The 24,815-nt window shown below is 45.1% G+C and overlaps 1 protein-coding gene and 1 pseudogene across 1 annotated transcript; both read left to right on the forward strand.

The window, feature by feature from the left end:
* The first annotated feature begins 4,009 nt into the window (after positions 1-4,009).
* LOC147032522 (uncharacterized) lies at positions 4,010-6,037 on the forward strand (annotated as a pseudogene).
* Positions 6,038-11,367: 5,330 nt separating this feature from the next.
* LOC147032523 (olfactory receptor 51I1-like) lies at positions 11,368-15,940 on the forward strand. The gene is made up of 3 exons (XM_085858586.1): positions 11,368-12,293; positions 13,329-13,394; positions 14,781-15,940. Exons 2-3 carry the CDS (start codon positions 13,370-13,372, stop codon positions 15,848-15,850), a joined length of 1,095 nt encoding a protein of 364 aa, XP_085714712.1. The 5' UTR covers positions 11,368-12,293; positions 13,329-13,369; the 3' UTR covers positions 15,851-15,940.
* The last annotated feature ends 8,875 nt before the right edge of the window (positions 15,941-24,815 follow it).

Consider the following 24,815-nt stretch of genomic DNA (forward strand, 5'->3'; position numbering starts at 1 on the left):
AAGGCCAAGGAAAAGGCATATGACGAGCTGTATGAGAAGTTGGATACAAAAGCGGAAAAGGATTTATACCGATTGGCAAGACAGAGGGACCGAGCTGGGAAGGATGTGCTGCAGGTTAGGGTGATAAAGGACGCAAATGGGAATGTGCTGACGAGCAAGGAGAGTGTGTGGAGAAGGTGTATGGAGTACTTTGAGGAGCTGATGAATGAAGAAAATGAGAGAGAGAGAAGGTTGGAAGAGGTGGAGATAGTGAATCTGGAAGGGGTGTGGATCAGTAAGGATGAAGTGAGGACTGCTATGAAGAAGATGAAAAGTGGAAAGGCGGTTGGCCCAGATGGTATACAAGTGGAGGCATGGAAGTGCTTCGGAGAGATGGCAGTGGGGTTGTTAACCAGATTGTTTAATAAAGTCTTGGAAAGTGAGAGGATGCCGGAGGAGTGGAGATTAAGTGTACTGGTTCCGATTTTCAAGAATAAGGGTGATGTGCAGAGCTGTGGAAATTACAGAGGGATAAAGTTGTTAAGCCACACCATGAAGTTGTGGGAAAGAGTAGTGGAAGCTCGGTTGAGAGGAGAGGTGACGATCTGTGAGCAGCAATATGGGTTTATGCCAGGAAAGAGCACCACTGATGCGATGTTTGCTTTGAGAATGTTTATGGAGAAGTATAGGGAATGCCAGAAGGAGTTACATTGTGTGTTTGTGGATTTAGAGAAAGCTTATGATAGGGTGCCAAGAGAGGAGTTGTGGTATTGTATGAGGAAATCAGAAGTGGTGGTGAAGTATGTGAGGATCGTGCAGGATATGTATGAGGACAGTGTGACAGCGGTGAGGTGTGAGGTAGGAATGACGGACTGGTTTAAGTGGGATTGCACCAAGGATCGTCTCTGAGCCCTTTCCTGTTTGCAATGGTGATGGACAGGTTGACGGACGAGATCAGACTGGAGTCTCCATGGACTATGATGTTCGCGGATGACATCATGATCTGTAGGGAGAGTAGGGAGCAGGCTGAAGCGAGCCTTGAGAGGTGGAGGTACGCACTGGAGAGAAGGGGAATGATAGTCAGTAGGAGTAAGACGGAGTACATGTGCGTAAATGAGAGGGAGGGTGGTGGTATGGTGCGGTTTCAAGGAGTTGAGGTGGGGAAGGTGGATTGGTTTAAATACTTGGGAACCGAACACAGATGAAAGCCGAAAGAGGAACAAGAAGATATATATATATATATATATATATATATATATATATATATATATATATATATATATATATATATATATATATATATATATATACATATACAAACATAGATATATACATATTGAGGTAACACCGGTCATCGAGCATATTGTGAGACCAAGGATTCATCATTCCTTGGGTATCATTTCCCTCATCTCTGGATATGCTCCAGCTGAGATGAGTGATCTCACCATGAAGGATGCATTCTATGCTGCGCCCGAGTCTGGTTGATCATTGCCCGAGGCGAGATACTCTTCTATTCTTGGGGGATTTCAAAGCATTGACTCGCATTAATAGGGATGGTTATGAGATGTGTTTGTCCCCATAGGTCTGGAGCTGTGAACCAGAATTGCACTAATTGCCTTAACTTTGTAAGAAGTCGTGGACTTCGGGTGTCTAGTTCCTGGTTTCAGCACCCACAAGCTCATTACTGGACTTGGTATTCTATCGCTGGTGCACAGTTCCTGGTGCTTGGTATTCCAATGACACTCAAGGAGTGACGAATCCTTCGTCTCATAATACGCTCGTTGACCTGTGTTACTTCAATTATCATTGGAGTCAGCTTATTGAACACAGCTCCAGCAACTACTTAGGCGTGGTTACCATCACAGCGACCAGAACAATCATAGGTGTAACCACCCATCATGATCTCGCCACTATCCGGTGTCTGAACCTCAGAGAGTGCTGCAATACTGATGCTCAAACGCTTTAGCTCAGATTTTAACAGAGAAAGGTGATCATACTCTCTTCGGGATAGGATTAGATGTAAAGTTGGGAAAGAGAGTGCACAGTTCCTCAACACCGACCCAAAGGCTTGTTGTAGCAACTCTAAGGTTGCAGCTTAAATGTGGGAGAATGGTACCATCCCAGCCGAGGCTGGATGTTGGCAAGCTCAAGGATGAGAGGGTAGCTGAGGAGTTTGCAAACAGGCTGAGTGTGGATTTTGGCGGCCTGAGTGCTTTGGGGAACCCGTAAGAGTTGTGTAGTACCTTCAAGACCACCACCCTTGATGTTGCCGGTGGATGTCTTGGAACTCACCACAAGACGAAGAAGAAGTTTGTCTCTCAAGGGACACTGAATACCATTGACCTGAGTCGTCGGGGCTGGCATAATGGCAGAGCTGATCTATTCAGGGAGTTGAGGTGTAAACTCCCTGATCTATTAAGGGAGTTGAGGACGTGTGTTGAGGGTGGACAAGGAGGCCGATGTGTGATGAATCTGTGAGGGGGTAGAGCACACCTGTGGTCAAGTGATTCTCGTCCTGCTTACAGGGGAATTTGTGCATTGCTTTCCTCCAAGCCCATCCTTCGGTGTCGTGCAGTTAGAGCAGAGGGTGGTGGGCTCTGGACATAGGAGTCCGAAGTGAAGGCCTGCTGGGCTGGTTTCTTTGAGTGATTATATCAGGCGACCCACCAGCTGTTGAGTTGGATGCCATGGGTGTTACCATCCCTATTGTGATCCCTGGCATCTGTGGCTTCCATGCTGAACTTCTCAAGGTGGTTGAAATGCTGTACTCATGTCGTTGCATGCTGTTCTGTGCTCTGCCTCGAACACAGGCATCATCTCAACTGACTGAAAGAGGGGCCTTGTTATCCCTCCCTGGAAAGGGAAGGCTGATCTCCAGGATTGCAACAACTACCGAGGGAAGATGCTGCTCTCAGTGCCAGGCAAGGTCTTTGCTCAGATAATTCTTCATCGGGTTAGCCACCATCTGCTTGAGCACTAGCGCCCAGAGCAGTTAGGCTTCACACCAAAGAGGACAACGATTCTTCATATCCTTGCTCTTCAGGACTTCACCGAACACAGATGAAAGTTTAAACAGTGGCTGCTTGCAGGCTATGTTGATTTCTGTAAATCATTTGATTCATTGAATCGGGATGCCCTCTGGAGGATTCTTGGTCTTTGTGGGGTGCCAATAAAACTGATAAATCTGATGTCTGAACTCCTCTCTGGTACTGAGAGTGCTGTGAGATGTGGTCGTACCATCTCTGACTTATTTCCAGTTGTGACTGGAGTTTGTCATGTAGTGGGGTAACTTAGCTAAATACAGCATAACAATTGTGCATTTTGTGAGGAAAGCACCAAATTTGGCACACTAGTAGCCTAACATATTATGAACAGATTTGGATATTGGGCCATCTCAAATTCAGCCGCTGATGGCTGTGGCAGCCATTTTTCAAAATGGCCGCCAGTGGTTGCTGTTATGACACATATCTGCTTTACTGGAGAGGAATGCAGGTTGATAGTGAAAGTTTATTTACTAATAAAGGTCCAATAATGGTCAAAGAAAGTAACAATTTGATTTGGTTAAGAAAAAAAAGTTAAAGTGGACTAATTAGTCTTATTAAGACACAGATTCTGAATGAAAACCAATGATAAACATTCATAGCACTATTGGTTTGGCACATGGTAGTTGAAGTGGTGTGCGTGCATATTGACCCCAGAATCGTGCACAGCTGAGTTGCCAGCTTAAAGTTGTTGACGCGATTCATTGTTATTTTGTTCTGTGCCCATAGAGTTCTCTATGCTATCCCATTGTTAACTGTAGTTCATCAAGTTGAGTTGTGTTTGCGGGGTGCAGTTTGGTCATAGGATTATCTCAGTCACGGATTACCGGGTTACGAGGTTCTGCATGTATTTCCGTTCTGCCTTCACGGCGCCAGTTCCAGTTTGCTACTGAGTGAGGAAGTTCTCTCCTCGTACCGGCGTGTTTGCGAGACATCTTTACCATGATAATGCGTTAGTTTTCGGGTTATCTTTGTTCGATTGACGGCAATGCCAAACCATTTGTAAGTAGTTTTCCATTCTCGTTTCCATTTTCATGGCTAAGCTAATTTGTTTTAGTCAGTTTGTTGAGTAACCCTTCCGTTTTCTGAAACTGCGTTTTTATTGACTCTTACAGTCAATCGCAACACATCTCAGCACATCGGCTCGAAGTAACCTAAATATGGATGAATTCGGTCGTATTGGGAATGAAGCCATGTAACTCAGATGATGGGTGTGAATTGTCTATGTGCCGTCACCAGCATCTGTAGAAGATTTTACAAGTGGCAATAGTATTTATGACTATGGGCTAGGAGAAAACCGGTTGAATTCATAACTAATTTATCCTACATTGTGTCATTGCAGATCCTGATGGTGGTGGTTGCTGGTGAACAGAAGATACCTAGTGTAACATTGAACAACTTGACCATGTCCAAGAGCTTCCAATTGGTTGGCCTTGAGCGTCCTGTCCCATCAACATCAACGCACCCAACTCAGACTAACTGGAAGCTGTGTATCATTTGCCAAGAGGACAAAGCAGAGTCTCCGACATGTCCTTCACAGTCCAAGTGAAAAGACTCTGGGAGTGGGTACAGTTCACTCACAGCCAATTTGATCAGATTCAGTGAGCTTGGACAACTTCCAGGAACACTTCAGTTAGAAAGACTCAACGAAGGGTATGGCATTGAAGCAGCCATGGTTGCAAACAATGCTTTGTACCATCAAACATGCAAGCTCAAATATAACAATACAAAATTGCAAAGGGCAGAAAAGCGAACACTCATGACAGAAGGAGAGATCCATGACGTACCAGATGCGTGCAAACGCACCAGATTTCATTCAAGATCATCCAGTACAGAGAAGGCCCAAGAAGCCCAGTCTTTCTTCTGCAGACAACCTGCAGGAACCGATGGTGTTCACAAAGTTGCAACATTTCAAATGGACAGTAAAGTTCGAGACTGGGCAGCCATTCTTGAAGACACAGAACTGCTCGGCCGACTCAGTGCCGGGGACATGGTCGCCCAGCACGCCAAGTACCATAAGAAGTGCTTATCAGTGCTGCACAACAGTTAGAAAAGCCCAGTCTGAGGGACCCAAGTACAAAGACAAGGAGCGAGAAGTATCACGTATTGTCTTCGCCGAACTGGTCCTCTACATACAGTAGAAGAAGCTAGGCTAGATGAGGAGACAGCACCGGTTTTCAAGTTAGCTAATCTCGTAGAGCTCTATCACTCCAGAATGGAACAGCTAGGGGTTAAGCTCGACACAAGGGTCCACTCCACACGACTGAAGCAGAGACTCCTTACCCAGTTCCCTGACATGCACGCACACACAAAGGGAAGAGACATCCTGCTGGTATTTGAAAAAGATGTTGGGGCTGCTGTCATCAAAGCCTGTGATCTGGACAGTGATAATGATGTGGTCCATCTTGCACGTGCTGCACAGACCGTGCGCCGCCACATGTTTGAAGAAGCTGAGCCCTTCAACGGATTCCCTGAAGGATGCCAAGGAGAATCTGTGCCATCACTGCTGCTTGCCCTGGTGAGCATGGTCCTTGAGGGTCCCAGCATTAAGGATCAGATGACAGACACAACCCCTGCAGCACTTGCCATTGCCCAGATGCTGAAGTTTAACTGCATCAAGCACAACCGGGCACATCGCACCACAGGACCCGTAACTGCCAGGCACAGTGCTGCACAGGAGACCCCAGTTCCCACATACGTAGGGATGATGTTGCATGCTCACACAGGAAAGAGGGAGTTAGTAGACAGGTTGTCACACCTGGGCATGAGCATCTCATATGCCCGTGTTCTCGAGCTCTCGGCTCAGATGGGAACAGTGCCTACCAACAGTTTCACAGAGAACAAGTGGTCTGTCCCCCAAAGATGCACAGCAATGTCTTCACAACATCAGCCATAGAAAATATCGACCACAATCCCAGTTCAACGACAGCGAAAGAGTCCTTCCATGGTACAGCCATCTCCCTCCTCCAGCACCCCTCTTTCACTGGCGAGGGAGTGGACTGAAGCATTGTAATCGTTGGTGGATCGAGAGATGCTAGCTCGAGAGATCGAGATATAATCACTTCTTAGTGATTGTTTTGACTGGGCTGCAAGGGCTATTCAAGGCCTTTGAAATATTTGTATACCCATCCCCTGATCTGTGCCTTTCCAAAACTTTATTCCAGCGGTCTTTTGAAAGCTCCGAGGTTCTCATGGTTGAGTCTTTGCTATGAAATGCACTACCCAGCAGAGGAAACCTTCAGAATAGCTGATATTATTCTGAAATATTCAGAATTACGACAATTTAACACAGGTGGAGGCCAATTAAAGAGCAGGTTTTGGGTCGCTGATGACTGCGTGATTTGAAGGTTGTAAGCACATTAATAATCGTTGGGCAATTATTTTTTTACATTTGAAACTCAAAATATGTTAAAATTAACTTTTAAGTCAAAACTTTTGTCAGTGATCGAAAAACAGTCCGGAAGTTACCGAAGATGCTATGACGTCACGTTCTCCGAAAACTTTGTGAACATTCAGAAACAGTGTGTGAAAGAGGGGGAGCACTTGGTAGAGTGCAAAACCTCCGCCGCCAATACTGCTAGGTCACTCAAGTGAACCTGATATCCTATTCATTCAATTTGACGTCAACAGTGCTCACAGAGTTATAGTTTGCAACTTTCCCTTTTACTTTTAACTTTTACATACTCAATTCATTCATCATGACTAGATTCCTTGAGACAGAAATTGATTTCTGGTATATCCACCTGAAGTTCCAAAATCAGCCGAAATTATAATTTTGGCATGTTTTTTTGTTGGAAATCACTTATGACATGGAGAAATGCAAAAAAAAAAATCGAAATTTTGTTTAAAAAAAGTTTCAAAATTTTTTTTCTCTAACAATTTTTTTTTGGGGGGAGGGGGGTTGGAAATCACTTAAAACATGTAAAAATGAAAAAAAAAATCGAAATTTTGTTGAAAAAAAAAAGTTGCAAAATTTTTTTCTCTAATAATTTTTTTTGGGGGGGGAGGGGGGTTGAAAATCACTTAAAACATGTAGAAATGCAAACAAAAAAAAATTCAAATATTTTTTTCAAATTGGCCACCATAGTGGCCATATTGGATTTTGGACCAAGTCCAAAATCTAATGGCATGATCCTTGGACCATACCTAACCCCCCCACCAAGTTTCGTCGAAATCCGTCGAAGAGTTTTTCCGTAATACTGTTCACAAACAAACAAACAGAAAGGGGTGAAAACAGTAACCTCCATCCATCTTCGAAGATGGCGGAGGTTAAAGAGGGGGAGCACTCGGGAGGGTGCAAAACTTCCGCCGCCAATACTGCGGGGTCACTCAAGTGAACCTTATATCTTATTCATTAAATATGATGTCCACAGTGCTGAGAGTTATAGTTCTTTTCTTTTTTTTTTTTGGGGGGGGGGGGGGGGGTTGGAAATCACTTAAAACATGTAAAAATGCAAAAAAAAAAATCGAAATTTTGTTTAAAAAAAAGTTTCAAAATTTTTTTTTTCTCCAACAAATTTTTTCTGGGGGGTTGGAAATCACTTAAAACATGTGGAAATGCAAAAAAAAATTTTTCTTTTTTTTTGGGGGGGGGGTTGGAAATCACTGAAAACATGTAAAAATGCAAAAAAATTTTTTTTTATCAAACAATTTTTTTTTGGGGGGGAGGGTTGGAAATCACTTAAAATATGGATAAATGCAAAAAAAAAAATATTTCTCTAACAATTTTTTTTGGGGGGGTAACATTTTTTTGCGGGGGGTTGGAAATCACTTAAAACATGTAGAAATGCAAAAAAATTCTCTAACAATTTTTTTGGTGGGGGTAACAATTCTTTTGGGGGGGGGTTGGAAATCATTTAAAACATGTAGAAATGCAAAAAAAAAAAAAATTCTCTAACAATTTTTTTTTGGGGGGGGGGGGACCAAGTCCAAAATTTAGTGGCATGATCCTTGGACCATACCTAACCCTCCCCCCCCAAGTTTCGTCGAAATCCGTCGAGGAGTTTTTCCATAATACTGTTCACAAACAAACAAACAAACAAACAGAAAGAGGTGAAAACAGTAACCTCCATCCATCTTCGAAGATGGCGGAGGTTAAAAAAAAAAAAATTCTCTAACAATTTTTTTGGGAGGGAGGGGGACCAAGTCCAAAATTTAATGGCATGATCCTTGGACCATACCTACCCCCGCCCCCACCAAGTTTCGTCGAAATCTGTCGAGGAGTTTTTCCGTAATACTGTTCACAAACAAACAAACAAACAGAAAGGGGTGAAAACAGTAACTTCCATCCATCTTCGAAGATGGCGGAGGTTAAAGAGGGGAGCACTTGGGAGGGTGCATAACCTCCGCCGCCAATACTGCTGGGTCACTCAAGTGAACCTTATATCTTATTCATTAAATATGATGTCAACAGTGCTGAGAGTTAGAGTTCTTTTCTCCAACATTTTTTTTTGGGGGGGGGGGGGGGAGTTGGAAATCACTTAAAACATGTAAAAATGCAAAAAAAAAAAAAAAAAAAAATCGAAATTGTTGAAAAAAAAAAGTTGCAAAAATTTTTTTTTCTCTAACAATTTTTTTGGGGGGATTGGAAATCACTTGAAACATGTAAAGATGCAAAAAAAAAAATTTTTTTTCTTAATTTTTTTTTGGGCGGGGGGGGCGGGTTGGAAATCACTTAAAATATGGAGAAATGCAAAAAAACATTTTCCCTTTAACAATTTTTTTTGGGGGGGGGTAACAATTTTTTGGGGGGTTGAAAATCACTTAAAACATGTAGAAATGCAAAAAAAAATTCTCTAACTTTTTTTTGGGGGGGTAACAATTTTTTTTTGGGGGGGGGTTGGAAATCACTTAAAACATGTAGAAATGCAAAAAAAATTCTTTTTTGGGGGGAGGGTAAAAATAAATTTGGTAGGGGGGGGTTGGAAATCACTTAAAACATGTAGAAATGCAAAAAGAAAAAAAATTTCTGTAACAATTTTTTTTTTGGGGGGGGGGGGTTCAAGTCCAAAATTTTCATTTCCAAGTTTCCATTTTCCAATTTCCAAGTCCAAAATTTAATGGCATGATCCTTGGACCATACCTAACCCCCCCCACCAAGTTTCGTCGAAATCCGTCGAGGAGTTTTTCCGTAATACTGTTCACAAACAAACAAGTAGTCATAGACTGGTACTTACGAAATCGTCAACTTGACCTCTGACCTTGCTTATAAAAGCTGTCTGTGGAGAAGGTAACGAGGCAAACCAGAAGTTTCTACGATGATTCTGTACCAAACCATCAAAAATCGAATGTTTTGGATATTTGACCTCACTGTGACCTTGACCTTTGACCGATTTTGACCAAAATCTAATCAGCGCGAGCCACCACCCTCCTGAATCACGTGGTGTAATTTGACGTTGGTAGCTTCTTCCGTTCTCAAGTTATCGTGCCTACAAACAAACAAACAAACAAACAAGCAGTCATAGACTGGTACTTACGAAATCGTCAACTTGACCTCTGACCTTGTTTAATAAAAGCTGTCTCTAGAGAAGGTAGCGACGCAAACCAGAAGTTTCTACGATGATTCTGTTCCAAACCATCAAAAATCGAATGTTTGACCTCACTGTGACCTTGACCGTTGACCGATTTTGACCAAAATCGAATCAGCACTAGCCATCACCCTCCTGAATCACGAGGTGTAATTTGACATTGGTAGCTTCTTCCGTTCTCGAGTTATCGTGCCTACAAACAAACAAACAGAAACGGAAATCATCAATATACTTACGAAATCTTTAGATTTTGTAAGTAACAAACAAACAAACAAACAAACAGAAACGGAAGGCATCAATATACTTACGAAATCTAAAGATTTCGTAAGTAACAAACAAACAGAAAGGGGTGAAAACAGTAACCTCCATCCATCTTCGAAGATGGCGGAGGTTAATAATGGCGAGATGCGAATCAGAGAGTGATTTCAGCGGCGATGAAATTGAATGTTTTCATTCCAATATTGCCGAGGACGAGTCGGAGGATGATGGGAATTTATACTACAGGGTGCCCCACAGAAAACCAGGAAAATTGGTGCAGTTTATTTTCAAACAAAACAAAAGCAAACTTAGATGTAGTGTAAAACCAAGATACACTTTATTATATGTTAGTTTATTGATATGGTAAAATACGGCAAAATAAATCTCAAAATCTCAAATTTCCTGGTTTTCTGTGGGGCACCCTGTATGATGGAGCACTGAGTGCTCACAGCACAGTGGCCAGTGTCGGGTGTGTGAGGAGCGTTCTCCTCTGTGTCCTCAACAAGGCCCACACCTCAACAAGGCCCACCTCTTTACCCACACCACTCACTAGTCCACATTCGTCTCTCACCAACTGCTCAAGAAACATGTGCAAACTATTACACATCAAATATCATTGCCATCGGAATTGAATTGAAATATAATTTGCAACATATCAGACTGTCTATTTGTCAGGACTCACCCTGGCACATGTGAGCTTATCCACAGCACGTCGTCGCTTCTTCCCAGCCACCTTGTCAGTATGCTGAGGAGAGTTTCCTCTCTTGAGAGGTGACACAGTATGAGAAGATGAAGCAGGAGCCAGCTGAGGAGGAGAAGGCTGAATGGTGGGCACAGCATCATGCTTCAGTCTCACTTGAGCAGTTGTTTTGAAACTGAGCTCACTCATTGCATTGCCTTCGTAATCCTCGGCTGTGAAATGGTCACCACAAATGACAAGTCTATCCAAAGGGTCGTCTTTACCCGTTTTATTTGGGGGAAAATTCGCCCGTTTTGTTTGTACAAATCTTATCCACTGCCGGCGAATGTTTGATTCCTTCGGGAATCGGTGGGAGTGATTACCCGTTTTCCAGCCATTTTCGCAAAACATGACGACACACGTACGAGGCATGATGTACAAATATCCAAATGACTTTGTTCTCCAATAATTCAAAATAAAAAAAGGATAATATAGACAGTTGCAAGCTCAAAAAAGCGAAAGAACGGCCCGCTGAACTGGACACTTCAATGAGCGAGTGAGCTTCCGCTTTGTTTTGGAGAACGTGACGTCACCATCCATATATGGCACACGGCTGTTTTTTTCAACAGCCTCGAGAAATAACTTCAGAGTTAAATTTCATTAATTTTCCCAATAGTTAGGCAACCACAATAGTTTGCATTGAACTATTTAATGCACATATAATCATATTATAAATTTTCAGAACATGTTTGGTGACCCGCAACCTGCTCTTTAACGTAGTGTGTGAATTTGAACGTGATTGGTTACACTTGAGCTAATTAACCCCGCCAGAGGAGAGGGTGTTGAATTTGGGTCCGTTTATCTGTCCCCACAGGCCGATGGTGTTTTTCTCTGCAACTGCTTGTCGGATTGAGACAAAATTCTCGCCATAGGAACGACCACTTATGTACAAGGTTTTAATGACAATTATGATGTCATAGGTCACGTGGTGTGGCAGCCAAGTTGGAAAAATGGAAAAACTTTGGACCCCCGTATCTCTGAAACCATACCAAGGAAAAATTGAATCTTGGTAAGTGGCAAGTACTCCTCATGGGGAATATGTGTGATTTTTTAACAAACCTGGACTTTAGTCAGGTGAGCTTATGTGATCGAGCACTGTCCGTTGGTGAGTGAGTGAGTGAGTCAGTCTGTAAACAATTCAGTTGTTATCGCATGAATGCCGTGAACAGGGATAGGATTAGGTGTAAAGTTGGGATGATGAAATCACGATTTTGATGAAACTTGGCCACAAGCTTCTTATCTGATGCCCAACGAAGGTTCTCTTGTTCAGCTCACTTGGGCATGCTTCAGAATTTTGATTTTGTGAGAATAAGTTTGAATCCTCATAATTGTGTGTTGGTGGTGAGAAACTGCATTATATTTTATTTGCTTTGGGGAACTGCTTCGGTGGTGATCCCCCCCAAAACGTTTTTTTCTGTATTTGTTTGAAGAATATTTCATGTTGATTGACCAACGTACAGAGGTATTACTGCTTGGTGTTTTTTCTTTTCTTTTCTGTAAACAAACATCTACAGTAATGTGTCATTCGATTCGCAGGTTTAACAATGTATTAAAGTTAACTTTACATTAATTATGCCTGAGAGGCCAACTCAAGAGTCCTCAGGCTTGATTGGGCTCATTTCATCTACATCATTGCTATTTCATCGTTTTTCATAAACTAACCCAACAAAATTCCCTTATGATTCATATTCTCATTTATATAAAGGAATGAAATTGCACAAGAAAATATCTGCTCAAGAAATGACAAAGGTATGTGAAGATGAATGCATATTTGTCTTGCTTGGTGTTCCCAACTTAAGTGATGGCTCATGTTGCCAGAAACCCAGATTAAAATTCCAGAAAGTATACGTATGTCTTTTGGCTACCATGGTGCTTGTAATATATTTTGAATTACTGTATGTTGATATATCTACACAACTTTGTGCTGCATGTTAATTTTGTGCTGGTTCTATCATGACAGGCTAGCCTCGAGGTATGCAAACTCGCCTAGGAGCTGTCTAGCCACACTTGGAATCTCGACCCAGCTAAAAACCATCATCCTGGTGTTCATAGGCATGGTGAGCCATGAATGCATGTGTCACTGGTATGGATATTAAACTCGGTGTCTTGACTGACAGCATGAGTTCGTGTAATTCGGAGATTGAACGTTGTTCTTCATAAAGAGAAGGTGAACCTCGCCAGCAACTTTGCCAAATTATAAATTCCTGTGCTGACTGAATGTTGGGAAGGCAATTGTAAACCGCTTAGCATCGTCATTGCCAAGAAACTTCTTCGGCAGGACCAACGCTCTCGAAAGAGTATGGTACCTCTCATGTCATTTTATCTGTGACACCGACATCAATGAGAAGAAAGTTTCCTGGGACTCTGGGAGGAATAAAAAAAACTTTCATTTATTTGATTTAAAAACATAATCAAAGATACGTGGAAGAGTTGAAGACTGATACATTTCTCATGTGCAGGAGTTTGTCATGACATGGGAGTGAACTTACACAGGAAAGGCAAGAAGATTTATAGACAATGTGGAGTATACCTCCCAAAGATCATGTGCAAAACAGAGCCAATGACAAAGTGTTACAGCACATTACATTTGAACTTAATGGTTAAACAAAGTGCAAAGATGGGAACACCAACCCACATCTCGTCACAGTGACTGATGTAACAGTTACTTTTCTTTTTTACTTTTACAACTATTTGAACATAAATTTTCATTTATTTTTTTTCCACACAACAGTTTAAGAACTTTCCATGATCAATCATACTCATTTTGTTTTTATATTTGTACAGGTCTCATTAAATACTTATTTTTCTTGTTCAGAAGACAAAACATGGGGCTGACAGCATGGTTAAGAGGTAAGCACAACCACTCGCCACAACGATGTCCAGCCTCGGTTTGAAACCTGCATCAGCTATAAACTGTTATCCTCATGTTTCATAGGCAGGGTGATTCATCAATGTGTGTGCTGTTCCATGAATGGCTGTTAAACGGATGTCCTGTCTACTGGCATTAGTGGCGGATGTTAAATATCCCACAGTGTCCTTCTCGAAGAGTCGGTGAGCTTAAACTTAGTGGGGAGTGAAGAGTAGGTGAACCGACACTCTCGCTAAATTCCAAATAACTACTTTTAACCTTCGTCGAACGTCAAGCCTGACAAGCGGGTTCGTGAAAGACTTTGGCCAAGCTTCCTCTGGCCAACCCCGCAAGAATGTGAAAATAAATGTGGCTATTAAAGAAAAAGAAAGAAGGCCAATAAATGCTTAGCAATGACAAACACCACATCTCGAGGTGGAGCAGGATTGCAGGATAATTTAGAGGTGGTAAACTCACCTGTGAGCCTCCTCACCTGCATCTGATTCTCAAACCAACAATAATCTATCACCATGGTGCTTCACTAGTCAGCCATTGATGGCTGTGATTAATTTGGACACCCTTCTGTCAGGAATGATTGCTGAGGATGTTCAGGATCACCAGTGTCTTTTCCAAAGTATTTATGATTTTCACCAGCACCTTGGTCATTTCCTGCCCTTATACCTGGCGCAACAGCAGCGTGTCAATGATGAAGCAATGAGCGGACCAACTTTACAACTCAATCCCAGTGCAGTATGCATTCGCAAATACAAATAAATTTGCGTTTATTGTGATGAAGGATTATGCATGACTATTGCCCTAAAGTACATGATGAAGATTTTATTGAGAGATTTGTCATTTGTATGAAAGAAAGTCGAGATTTATACCTTAAATAATTCTCACCATTCTCATTCTAATTTCAACAGTTCCTCAACACATCATAATATAATTTTAAAAGTGTCAGTGTGTTTATGTGTTTGTATGATAGATATGCACTACTGAACTACTGGACAGAATGAGTTGAACAGTAATGATGTCCTCAGGTGTGCACGGGAAATTTTTGGCTGGTAAAGAAAATTCATAGTCCTGAAGTTTTGCAGTGGAGGGAGGACCCAAATTCTCTCTATGTAAATATGGATGGCACCGCTGCTCCCCATGGGAAGGGGAATTCGAAGTCATACGTCGATTCTGGGACAATGATCTGGTCCTTAAAGATGGGTGATATACTCTTGTAAACGATGGAAAACAACTCCAAAAAGAAGCATCGGGTTTTGTGTAAAGGTTTTGTTGATGTTATTAAAATGTAAATATTGCAACATAATCAAAAATGCATCTTCTGTTGCATATGTAGACTTTAAAGTGTTTAAAATGAAAACGTATTGTATTTGCAGAAAGTATGAATGCAACGGATTTTGACTCTTTACCACTCAGGGTCAAGCTGGACACTTCGGGTATTAATCTGCACAATGGAAGATTGTTGTTGTACATGTTTACCTCCATTATGTTCATTTCTATTTTATCAAACCTCGTAGTGATAGCAGCTTGTTTCCACCGTCGATTTAATTCCCCAATGCTGTTGTACATTGCTTTAGCTTCAATCGCTGATACATCTTGGGGGATTGTGGGGATATCTAGCTTGGTAAATAGTACAATTATATCCCGGCAAGAAATATCATTCAGTGAATGTTTATTTCAGATGTTTTGTTTACACTTCTCAAACTTTCAGCAGTTTTTCACCATGTGGTTGATGTACATTGACCGACATTGGGCAATTTTCCACCCGTACAGTTATGTGGCATTGATCTCAAACAAAGGTGGTGCGTTGAAACTCGCAACTCTCGTTTGGACAATTGGGTGGTTGTTGAGCATCAGTTTTGTTGTGGTTGCAATGCAGTTAGTATTTTGCAACATAACAGTGGTAATTCCCGATGCTATTTGTGCAATTTCTACCGTTGCAAAGTCATCCTGTGGAAATTCTGATTTTCCCAACATGTATAGCGTTTCTGTGTTGTACTTGGTGTGCAGTGTAACAGGATTTACTGCAATGTACTCAACTTGGTGTATCATCCGAAAATGTCGTAAATCAACGGAAGAGGCCAATATCAAAGCTTTACACACATGTTTTACACAGCTGTTTGTGTGTTTGGGCCAGTTTTCATCTCTTGTTCTCATTTCTGTGTTCAAAAGATTTGTAAGAAACCCAAGGGTTGGTTTCATTATGGACCTCATTGGAATGACAACACCGGCCTTTATCAATCCGTTAATATTCGGTTTCAGGATTCACGAGATTCGTTTGACATTGCTTATCATTTATCAAAAACTAAGATTAAAATACAATAAAAGTTCAATACTTTCCTCTTCATCTCAAAATGTTTATGAGGTACAATGCCAAAGAAAATGTACAAGCGTTAACACGACAGGTCCTGACTGTAAAAAACAGAAGTTCAAACTATTGCATTAACATTTTGTGAGTTCAATAAAGAACGTGAAGTGTGTTCAAGAAAAATCAGGATTCATCAGCAAGACTAAAGTTCAATGTCCTTTTTTGAAATGTTGCAAAAATAAAAAAAAGAAAATTTGGATTGTGTTGAAGAAACTTTATCATGAACAAGAAGATTACACTTTGGGCCATTCCCTTCACTTGTGAGATGTGGTTGATTGGGGGTGGGGGGAGGGTATTGGTGTAATCAACCTTGTTGACCTTCATTTTAGGCTCGTGGGTTTTTTATATATATACTCTACCGGTCAAGAGTTTTAGAACATCCCCATTTCTCCAGTTTTTACTGAAATTTAAGCAGTTTAATGTTTAAATGGACTCTGAAATTAAAACATAGAACAAAGAAACAATTGCAGATTAAAAAAAAAAATCATGGCATCGTTTTGTTGAACAAAATTGAATCTAAATTTTTGACTCATCAAAGTAGCCACCTTTTGCAGATATAACAGCTGAACATACTCGTGGCACTCTTTCTGCAGTGGAAATCAAATATTGTTCGGAAAGTTCTTCCCAACACTGTTGCAGAAGTTCCCACAAATGTGTTGCATTTGTAGGTTGCTTTGCTTTCACCCTTCTGTCCAATTAATTCCAAACCAGCTCGATGGGGTTTAAGTAGGGAGACTGTGCTTGCCATTTCATGATTTGAAGCCTACCGTCTTGTTCTTTTCTTCTAAGGTAGTTCCGACATAGCCTGGAGGAATGTTTTGGGTCGTTATCTTGTTGTGGGATGAACTCCTGACCAACTCAGCATAGACCAGAGTGTATTGCATGGTGCTACAAAATGCTGTGTTAGCCCTTTTGGTTCAAGGTGCCAGTCACTCTGTACAAGTCGCCGACTCTGGATCCAGCAAAAGAGCCCCAGATCGCCACGCTTCCTCCTCCATGTTTGACAGTCGGTGTCACACACTGAGGAACCATCCTTTCGCCTACTCGATGACATACAAAAACCCTGCGTGATGAACCAACGATTTCAAATTTTGATTCATCGGTCCAAAAGACCTTCTTCCAGTTTTCAGTAGTCCACTGGCGGTGCTTCATGGCCCAGGCAAGCCTCTTTTTTATTTTGCCATCTTAACATTGGCTTTCTTCCTGGCACTCGACCTGTCAAACCTGCAGCTTGAAGTCTTCTCTTTACAGTTGAAACTGAGACTTCCTTACTTCGACCAGTGTTAAGCTGTGCTTGAAGCTGCTGTCCTGTGAGCCACCATTCACCCAAGCTGTTGACTCTTAGAAACTTGTCTGCTGATTTTGTTGTGGCTTTGGGTCTGCCAGACCTCTTCCTGTCAGAGTTTCCTCCAGTTTCCAAGTGCCGTTTGATGGTGTGGGAAACTGGATTCACTGACACCTTGACTCCTTTGCAATTTCTTAAAAGGAAAGATCTCCACTTTCAAGGGTTACTAGACGAATCGTGAACCTGTTGGGTTTCCGTTGTGACAGCGGTTGATAAAAAAATATAATTAAAAATAAAAGATAGCTCCAGCGACCTATACTGCTGAGATTGTTTGCATTGATCAAATACTTCCACAGAGTACTTGACTGAATCGGGAATTTATTTATTTAAATAATTTCTTCGTCACCCGATTTGAATGAAACTTGATATTGCACACCACAGGAGAATGGTAAGTAATGTGGGCTGAAAATTTTTGCACTATCATGTACTGTTTTGGCTGTATTTCTGGAACATATACATACATACATACATACATACATACATACATACATACAAGATGAGAGTTTTAGTAATATATCGATAATGGTCTGTCTGTCTTCCTTTGTCAATTGTCTTTTTGTCGCCATTATGATAGCAATATACTACAATATATACATATACATATATATATACATATATACATACATATATATACATATATATATACATATATATACATACACATACATATATATACATACACATATACATACATATACATATATATATACATATACATATATATACATATACATATATATACATATATATATATATATATAAATACAAATACATATACATATACATACATATACATATACATATACATATACATGTACATGTACATGTACATATACATATACATATACATATACATATACATGTACATGTACATGTACATGTACATGTACATGTACATGTACATGTACATGTACATGTACATGTACATGTACATATACATATACACATAAAAGGAAAGCACACATATACAATTACCACAATTATGCAACAAAAGCAAATGTAACAAAAGAAGAAACAACAATTACGCACCAAAAGCAATTGCAACAAAAGAAACACAATGCAGATCTACTACCGACTACGCGAGCACACGGCAACACTTACACAGTTTTACTTCACAGACGGCGCCGACAACACATATACTCCAAAGCAAAAGAAAAAAGGGGCCACCCTCAACGATAAGGGGGCAGACGGGCCTGGGGCCGAGACTGCGTTGAGCCTACCCGTCTGGTGATGAGCCGCAAAATGGCGGCGGCGCCCCGACTCCGCGGGCCTCGCTGGCACTGCCTGGAATGGGGTGGGAACGGGGCCCCCTTCTCACACTATCTCAGCGCGGGGGGAAAAGGGGGGGTTGTTGATGCTCGGGGGAAAGAGGATATGTGGCTGGCTTGGGTCCCGCGACGAGCGATGCCACTGCGACCTCGACCGCGTTCCCGGCCTCCCCTCTCCGCAGCTCCCCGACTCTGACACGAGCGCAGACCTCCACAAAGCTCCTTGGCTTCTCCAGACTCTCCGGACCCCGACAGACACTCTCGACTGATTTCGCCGCCGCCACAACTCTCCAACTCTCCCTCGATTCGCCCCGCGCTCGGCGCTTTATAGTGCGACAGGAGAAACCATATGCAGATTTTTGGATCAGGATCGGCTCGGGGCGGAGCCACGCTTGTCCATTGGACAGAGGAAAAGTGGGCGTGAATCATTCCTGATCCTCGAATCTGCATATATCGATTATACTCCGACACGCCTGGAGGCGGGGCCAAATCGCCCCACGCTCGCAGATAGGACGGAACAGAAGTGGGCGTGAATCATTCTTGATCCGATTTCTCGGAAAGGCCGCTTTTTGCACCCGCTGCTCGGTGCGCGCCCTGTAAGAGTCCAGGATCGGTGCCCACCAGCGGCGCGGGAATGGCGGTGATGCGATGGTTGCGAGAGCGAGATGTGACGGTAAAGGTCGTGGCTGTTGGCGTTGTTGTTGTTGTTGTTGTTGTGAAGCGGCGTTGCGGTTGGTGGTTGTTGTGTGATGGCTGTTGAGACGTGGTTGGCTCAAAATAAAGATAGAACAGAAAAACGGCTATCTTGAAGAGTCGCAGCCCGAATGAATGACATTTATTCCCTCCAAACAACGGGTTTGGGCTAACTACACATATACTTACAGAGATATCTCACCTATGGGACCTGAATGGTGGTTTGCGAATTTCCTCAACCACAACACTACCCCCTCCCCTTTTTACAGACTCGTCCTGAGTCGTCAAATTTTCGTGTGCCATCATGTGTAGTTCTCCCCTAGTACGTTTTACCTACGGATCCCTGAGTGCGACATTCATGGTATTCGTGTCCCCAAAATAAATAACCTGAGGGCTGAGTAACTAACTAAACAAACCCACTCACAGGGATGACTTAAATAAAATTGCCGGCGCTAAGACATACATGCTGGGGGTGCACTCATATGTACAGTACAATACATCTTAACCTTAACTTACAAATTTTACACTAAACCATGGCCCAGGATCAATGAACTCTGCAAAAAGAAAGCAGTTAGCAGGGAGACAGGCTGCTCGCATGCAGTCTCTGGCTCAAACAATGCAGGTGACGGGGAACGTGGCCGGCTGCTGACTCGCGGTCCAAGGCCTTCCCTTTTTAACTGAACGCAGTGAACCACAACGGTGCATGGGCTGCACAAACGCAGTCTCCGTGCCAGCTCAAGTGGCACACGCAATGAACACAATGAATGGATGGATGAATGGATGGACGCAAACACGGTGCACGGGCCGCCACTGCAGGCCCGTGTTGTAGCTGCCAACAGGGCAGTTCTTGCAGCTTGCAAACTGTTGCCTTGATCCTGGCGCAAATGGAAATGAACAGGGGGGGCGAAGCAAAATTGAACGGGGCTGGTGAACAGGGCAGTGGGCATGGCATGGCAAAGGCAGCAGGCAAACACAGCCTGCAGAACCAGGCCACTGCAGGCAAACACAGCCGGCAGACGAACTGGCCGGCACAGGCCTCGAAGCACAGCAGCTGCAGACGATCCGGCCGGTACAGGCCTTGCAGCACAGCAGCTGCAGCCGATCCAGCCTGCACAGGCCTTGCAGCAAAACAACAGCTGCCGATGAAGCTGGCCAGCCTTCGCCGTTCAGTGGAGGTTGGTGGAGGGAGTGCGGTGGTGCTGGCCACTCGGAAGGCGGGCTCGGACCTACTCTACGGTCTCCCTCCCAACCTATCGCCTTTGCCTGTCACTGTCTATACCCACTCCCTTCATTTGTCAAACCCCAATTTAGCCCCAACTTATTTTTACTTCCCCACTATAAATGGTCCCCTAACCCCCTGTACTGTCCTTGTTCGGCTAACCTATCCTGTCACCGAGCCTACTCCCAACCCCTACGTTCCCTTCCTGGAGGGGAACAAGGGACAGCTAGCGTCCTGTGTCGAGGCCCAATCCAAGCCTCAGAATGGCTTCCCCAGAGTTCAGCGATCTAACCCAAAGTGGGTCCAGCGGCCCACAACGAGAGCGAGGGGATGGATGGTGCGGAGGGGTACACTTCCGAATCTACCCGAACCATTAACCTGTTAAACTACCCCGGGGCTTCCAACAAGTGCCTCTCGCTTAAACTATTGGTTCTAACAACCCAGATTCCCGTCGCCTGTGTTGGTGTCCTCACAATTTCGGGCCTCGCCCCCCAATTTTCTCTCCGTGCCCTCACACGGTCTCATGGCTGGGACGCGTGGCTCCCCTTGGCAGGCACGACCCTCTTCCGAATCTCCAGCAATGGCACTACACTGCCTCCGAGCCTACCAGCTCCCTAAACACCGGGGAGTGCCCCCCATGGCACCTCCCCTGAAATGCACACGTGGCAGGCTGGCTTCCTGGGCCCCTTTTCGAGGGTCACCCGTGCCCACAACTGCCCACGCGGCTAATGGCGCCCCGGGCCCCCGCACCAAGCAGGCGCACCCGTGCCCACTACGCTATCCCGGCCCCCCATGGGCCCTTGGCCTACCACGGCCGACTAGCCTGGTGCCCGGGGTACCCACTCAGCGATACTCATCTTTCGCAGCCACGCTCCCAGCCCGTCAACAGGGCTCCTGCACCCCTCCAAACAGGTTTCGAGCCTACTTCCCCACCAACAACAAAACGACCTCCATTTTGTAAATTTGACTAACCCCTTAACTCACTCTACACTGACCCCGGGGTCCCTTGGGCGGGAGTCACTCCTCCCCCCAATCACTCATCGCACCATGCAGTCCCCATTCGCTCCATACACACAGACCCGCTGGCCTCACTCACTCACCAAGTACATGCTTCCACTTCACTCACCAACAACTCTTTAACACACTCACCGCTGAACTCTGCCATCCTTCTAACTACATCCCCTAACTAACTCGTGCTCCCACGTCGTCCCTTATACTATAGCACGTTCCATTTAACACTAAGTAGCTAAACTACGTCCCCTCTACACATTCACAAGTCTGTCCATGTCCTCAGATGTCCCAAAAATCACTTTCCCAACCTAAATCTGCTACAATCCCTCTAACTAATCCATTCCACGGGCCCCATGGAGCCGGTCTAGCTATGCTAACCCTTCCCCCTAACTCGTTTCCATCCTGTACCCTGGTCAGGGGGTCTTCCACCCCTTGCCTGGGAATCCTGTTCACCCGAAAGTGAGGCTTGCTTTTCCTTTTTTTTCACATGCGCAGCACCAGCGCGGCAACTCACAGCTTGCGCACTTTGCACCTGCCCGTGACGTCATGCAGCTGCACGTGTACCTCGTCCCTCCTTGGACGGTACCATCCGGCAGGGATACCCCTCCTGCCGGATTCCAACCCCACGTGCAGCCATGACGTCACCGTGTGCATAAAAAAACACAAGCCCCACGTCTCGAGGGGTTCCCCACGCGAACACATGTGCTTTGCCCGTTGGAGCTTACCACACACGCCCGCGTGGAGAACCCGTCCGGTCCAAATCTGTAATCCTGCCTAAACTTTGTCCGTCCGCGGGATCGGCAAATCCACCGCGTGCGTTTCCGGACCGGGACTTCACTCTCGCAAGCGAGCACGTGGGGGCCTCGTGCGTTGCACAGCACGGACCTCGCGCTCGCTGCTGGGTGAACCCGGCACGGTTCCCGAAACAGCTGCAGCCGCTACTCGGCTTTCTTTCCTCTGTCGCAGTCTCCGTCGCCATTCAACACACGCACTCCCGCGTGTTACGACGCTAACACACCTCACCATTAAACTCACACCGGGAGACGCGGCTGCATGTTCACACATGCCGACCGACATCTCCCTTACACACAGCGACCTTGCACACGCTGTCTCTCTCACACTCGGCCGCTCACTCACGCATGCCATTTCCCTTGCACACGTGGCTCCACTCACTCGCGGCCTTTCACTCACTCGTGCCATTTCCCTCACACAAACCATACTACTCACACACGCGGGGGCACTCGCTCGCGGTGCCTCATCCACACACGGCGTGCTGGGAAGCACGATCTTCTGCACACTTACCACCACACCACTCACACACGGGGTCGCTTTCGTACACGGGGTCTTTGTCACCCACCCGGTCGCTCTCACACACGCCCTTGCACCCGCGCTATGCGTGCGTTGCAGCACGCATTTCGCCACACTCGTGAACACACACCTCGACACCACACACACAGGGACAACCACACTGGGGATTCGTGTCCCCACAAGGGTCTCCGGGGCCTCTATACCCCCCAAGCTCTCCGTGCACCCGTTCGCAGCACTCCTCCCCCCGAACTCGCTCGACACGACCGAACCCACCTGGTCGTGACTCGCCTCAAGGGGGCATACTCCCTCCCCTCGTTCCTGGAGGAGGCTATCCCGCTGCTCGCACTGGGTCTCCACCCAGTCCGCCAACTCCCCCTCATGGTCCTCCACTACCTCTGTGTGTGTGCGCGTCTCTAACCTCGTCATTATCATGCAGTCTCTCCTCTATTTCCCGTGTCTCTATTATTTCCGTCTCTTCCGTTATCTCCCTTGTCTCAACTATTATTTCCGTCTCTTCCCTTGTTATCTCCCTCGTGCACGTCTCCGTCACCCCAATTAGTTTTTCCCTCTCGGTCACCGCCACTTTTTCCATCACTACCCTCGCCCAACACGTCTCCCGAATTACTTTGTCACCCGCCTCCACCGCGGGCCTGACAGCCGTTGCACTCCCTCCCAGCTCGTTCGCTCCCACACGTGGCGTCGCCATTTTAAGCTCCCTGGTCACTGCCTTCATGCCCGCCTGCAGGCTTCGGCCCATGTTCTGCGTCTCACCCCGCAGCTCTTTCATTTCTTCCTTCATTTTGAGTGCGTTTGTTTCCATATTCACCTTCACTTCGTTTTTGTTTGTATCCATTTTCGTTTTCATTTCGTGCATTTGCTTGTTCATGTTCGCATTCATCTTTACCAGCATGGTGAATAGCTGTGTCATGTCGGGTGCGTTTGGGTGAGCCGTTTCGGCAGGGATCGGGGAAGGGTTTTGGTGGAGAGGGGGAGGGGAGGTGTCATACACCGCGGCCGCCGCCGCACCTATTTCGGGCTCTGGGTTCAGTTGGTGGAGTTCGTGTTCCTGCACAACCAACATTTCCTGCACGGGGTTTTCATCCTGGACCATGGATTCTACACATTCTAAATCCATATCTAATACCCCCGGCTCCCGCTCACCTTGAGCCGCCATTTTATTTCTCGTAAAGGGTTAATTTAAATCGCTCGTAATTTGGAGGGAATCGGGAGTCGCTCGTCTCACCCCTGGACCGATTCCCGTGAATTTAGCTGGAGATAGGAGAGCCCGTTTTCCCGTTCTCCGATACCAGTGCCGCGAGGAGGGGGATGGGTTTGTGTCCCACGACCTGACACCAGTGTTGCGAGTTCGCGCCCGCCAGCGTGCTGGTGGCCACGTAACTCGAATCGCGGCACGTCGCCCACCGGACGGACAATCCCGTCGTGACCCTCTCGGACTAACGCCGGGAACTAGTCACGGGTGGGCCTTTCGGCCTCACCACGATCGTGCCAATCGGCCCCCCGCATGGGATAGGGTTGTTCGCCAAATTCTACCTACCTAAGTACCCACACGGAGGGTAGACCAGGCGATCGCACCTCGCCGGAGGTCGACTTCGGACATGGGCCACTTTAAGCGACCCGTTCCGTACTATCGGGATACCCGAGCGGTGTTATCGTCAACCTCGACGGTTCCGATTAATTATCGGGCGTATTTAGCCCACGACCAACCCTTTATGTGAAGTAAGATGGAGATTCAATTAGAGAAAAGACGAAGCGAAACGGGAGAAACAGTTGAACATAAAGCACATTTATTCTGCGGCAAACGGAAAGCACACATATACAATTACCACAATTATGCACCAAAAGCAAATGTAACAAAAGAAGAAACAACAATTACGCACCAAAAGCAATTGCAACAAAAGAAACACAATGCAGATCTACTACCGACTACGCGAGCACACGGCAACACTTACACAGTTTTACTTCACAGACGGCGCCAACAACACATATACTCCAAAGCAAAAGAAAAAAGGGGCCACCCTCAACGATAAGGGGGCAGACGGGCCTGGGGCCGAGACCGCGTCGAGCCTACCCGTCTGGTGATGAGCCGCAAAATGGCGGCGGCGCCCCGACTCCGCGGGCCTCGCTGGCACTGCCTGGAATGGGGTGGGAACGGGGCCCCCTTCTCACACTATCTCAGCG

The sequence above is a fragment of the Eptatretus burgeri genome, chromosome 2 (assembly GCF_056783735.1).
Source record: "Eptatretus burgeri isolate ZD-2024b chromosome 2, Ebu_testis_v1, whole genome shotgun sequence".
Classification (NCBI taxonomy): Eukaryota; Metazoa; Chordata; class Myxini; order Myxiniformes; family Myxinidae; genus Eptatretus; species Eptatretus burgeri.